At 52.8% G+C, this 1,826-nt stretch overlaps 1 protein-coding gene across 1 annotated transcript; it reads right to left on the bottom strand.

Moving 5' to 3' along the window:
* Positions 1–512: 512 nt before the first annotated feature.
* Positions 513–1,259, bottom strand: SF3B5 (splicing factor 3b, subunit 5, 10kDa). Its single transcript, XM_011997132.1, has one exon. The coding sequence runs from the start codon at positions 1,127–1,129 to the stop codon at positions 869–871; it is 261 nt and encodes an 86-aa protein (XP_011852522.1). The 5' UTR covers positions 1,130–1,259; the 3' UTR covers positions 513–868.
* Between the last annotated feature and the right edge of the window lie 567 nt (positions 1,260–1,826).

The raw sequence follows: 1,826 nt of genomic DNA, 5'->3' as shown, positions 1-1,826 counted from the left end.
TGTTCTCCCCTCCCCGCAGCATCTTCTAACATTTACTTATTACGTCTACAGTGTTTGACCTCCTTTCTCCACCACCAGCATAATGTAAGCCCCAAGAACATGGGAAAATGCCTGTCACAAAGAGCTCAACAAATATTTGTTGAATATAGAAAGGATGAACTCACTTGCCAGCTTGTCATTTCTGGAGACATGGCCACAAATTCCCAAGAAAAAGAAAGGATGCATTTTAAAGAGGCTAAGGAGGACAATGACAGCAAAGACTGCAAAGACTTTTAAAACGGGAGAAAAAAGAAAATGGGATACAATAACCACAAACTTCAATACTGAAAGCATTGTGGGCCTGAAAATAACGCTCTTGGGAGAAGTGGCAGTCGGGGAATTAATTATAATGGTAGACAGGGCGGATTTAAGTACCTGATCATGGACACTGGCATGCACTCCCTCCCCCGACCCATTTCCCGCTCGGCTCTTTCAGGAGCCCTCCACCCTAACACAGGAAGTTCACACGAAGAGACTGAATGATTTCTAAACTTTATGGAAAAAGCCAATGACAATCAATTAGCCAAAAATGAGACGCCAAATCCCATCTCATTCCAGCGCCACGCCCTCTTCTTAAACGCTTGCCGGCTCTAGGCCCTCTTCACCAGCACAGTTCTCAGGGGTTCTGCTGGTCTCCCAGTGCTATTCCAAAGGGTTCACATGAAGGCAGGTCAGGCGGGATTCCCCGGGCAAGCACTTCTGTACGCGGAAGTACCAGACGCAGGAGCCATGGAGAGCCGGTCCTTTGAAGGCAGAAATAGTCGAAGGGATTGGCCAACCTGAGGAACACTGGGAGAGGTGCCCCGCACAGTGGTGGTAAGGCAGAGTCTCAGTTCTCCTCGGGCTTGTCGGCTGGCGGTCCACAAGGCTGAAGCATCTTCTCCATCAAATTGAAGCGGACTCGCGCTTTGCTCTCATTCTCTGCAATGGCGAAGTAGTTGAGAAGGTCGAAGTGGCCCATGTAGGAGCAGTACGAGTCGCGGTGTTGGTTCACCAGCCACTCCCACTTGGTGGTGTCGGCGTGGCCCGTGCCGATGTACTTGGACTGCAGGTGCTCCAGCTGGCTGTGGATGGTGTAGCGGTCCGTCATCTCGCCGCTTTCCCCTTAGTTCCCAGGACAGAGGACGCAGACAGCAAATCGCCGCTCTGGCGTTTCACGCGGGAGTGAGGCCACCGTGCGGAAGCTCCAGGCCCGCGCCGTCGCAGAAGAATGGCGTCACGACGACTAAGTAGCGTAAGTCTCGCTCATAGGGCTCAAAGGCGGAAGCGGAAGCACATTCTGTCACGGAATTGGAGTTGCCGAGGCGACGCCACAAGTGTGTCGCCCCTGTAGAGAGCCCCGCCCCGTCAGAGAGCGTTGCATGATGGTCCACTTGGTGGCTATGGGAAGCCCTTTTCCAACAGGGAGCCTTGCATGCTGGGACTTGTGGTCTTGGGAGTTCGTGCTCGTAGGCTTCTGGAACTCCTGGTCTCGTTTTGTTGAGACAGAGTCTCGCACTGTTGCCGGGACTGCAGTGTAATGGCGCGATCTCGATTCACTGCAACTTAACGCCTCCCGGGTTCACGCGATTCTCCTGCCTCAGCCTCTCGGGTAGCTGGGATTACAGGCGCACACCACCACGCCAGGCCAATTTTTTTTTTTTTTTTTGTATTTTTAGTAGAGATGGGGTTTCACTGTCTTTGCCTGGCTGATCTCGAACTCCTGATTTCGTGATCCTCCCTCCTCGGACTTCCAAAATGCTGGGATTACAGGCGTGAGCCACTGCGCCAGGCCCCTGGTTGCGTTT

Source organism: Mandrillus leucophaeus, unplaced genomic scaffold, assembly GCF_000951045.1.
Source record: "Mandrillus leucophaeus isolate KB7577 unplaced genomic scaffold, Mleu.le_1.0 Scaffold531, whole genome shotgun sequence".
Classification (NCBI taxonomy): Eukaryota; Metazoa; Chordata; class Mammalia; order Primates; family Cercopithecidae; genus Mandrillus; species Mandrillus leucophaeus.
Note: the sequence above shows the minus strand (reverse complement) of the source record. Positions and strands in the feature narration are given on the sequence as shown.

Bases quoted from the DNA above. Each gene is read 5' to 3' on its own strand.
- SF3B5 (XM_011997132.1), bottom strand. From the start codon at position 1,129: ATGACGGACCGCTACACCATCCACAGCCAGCTGGAGCACCTGCAGTCC.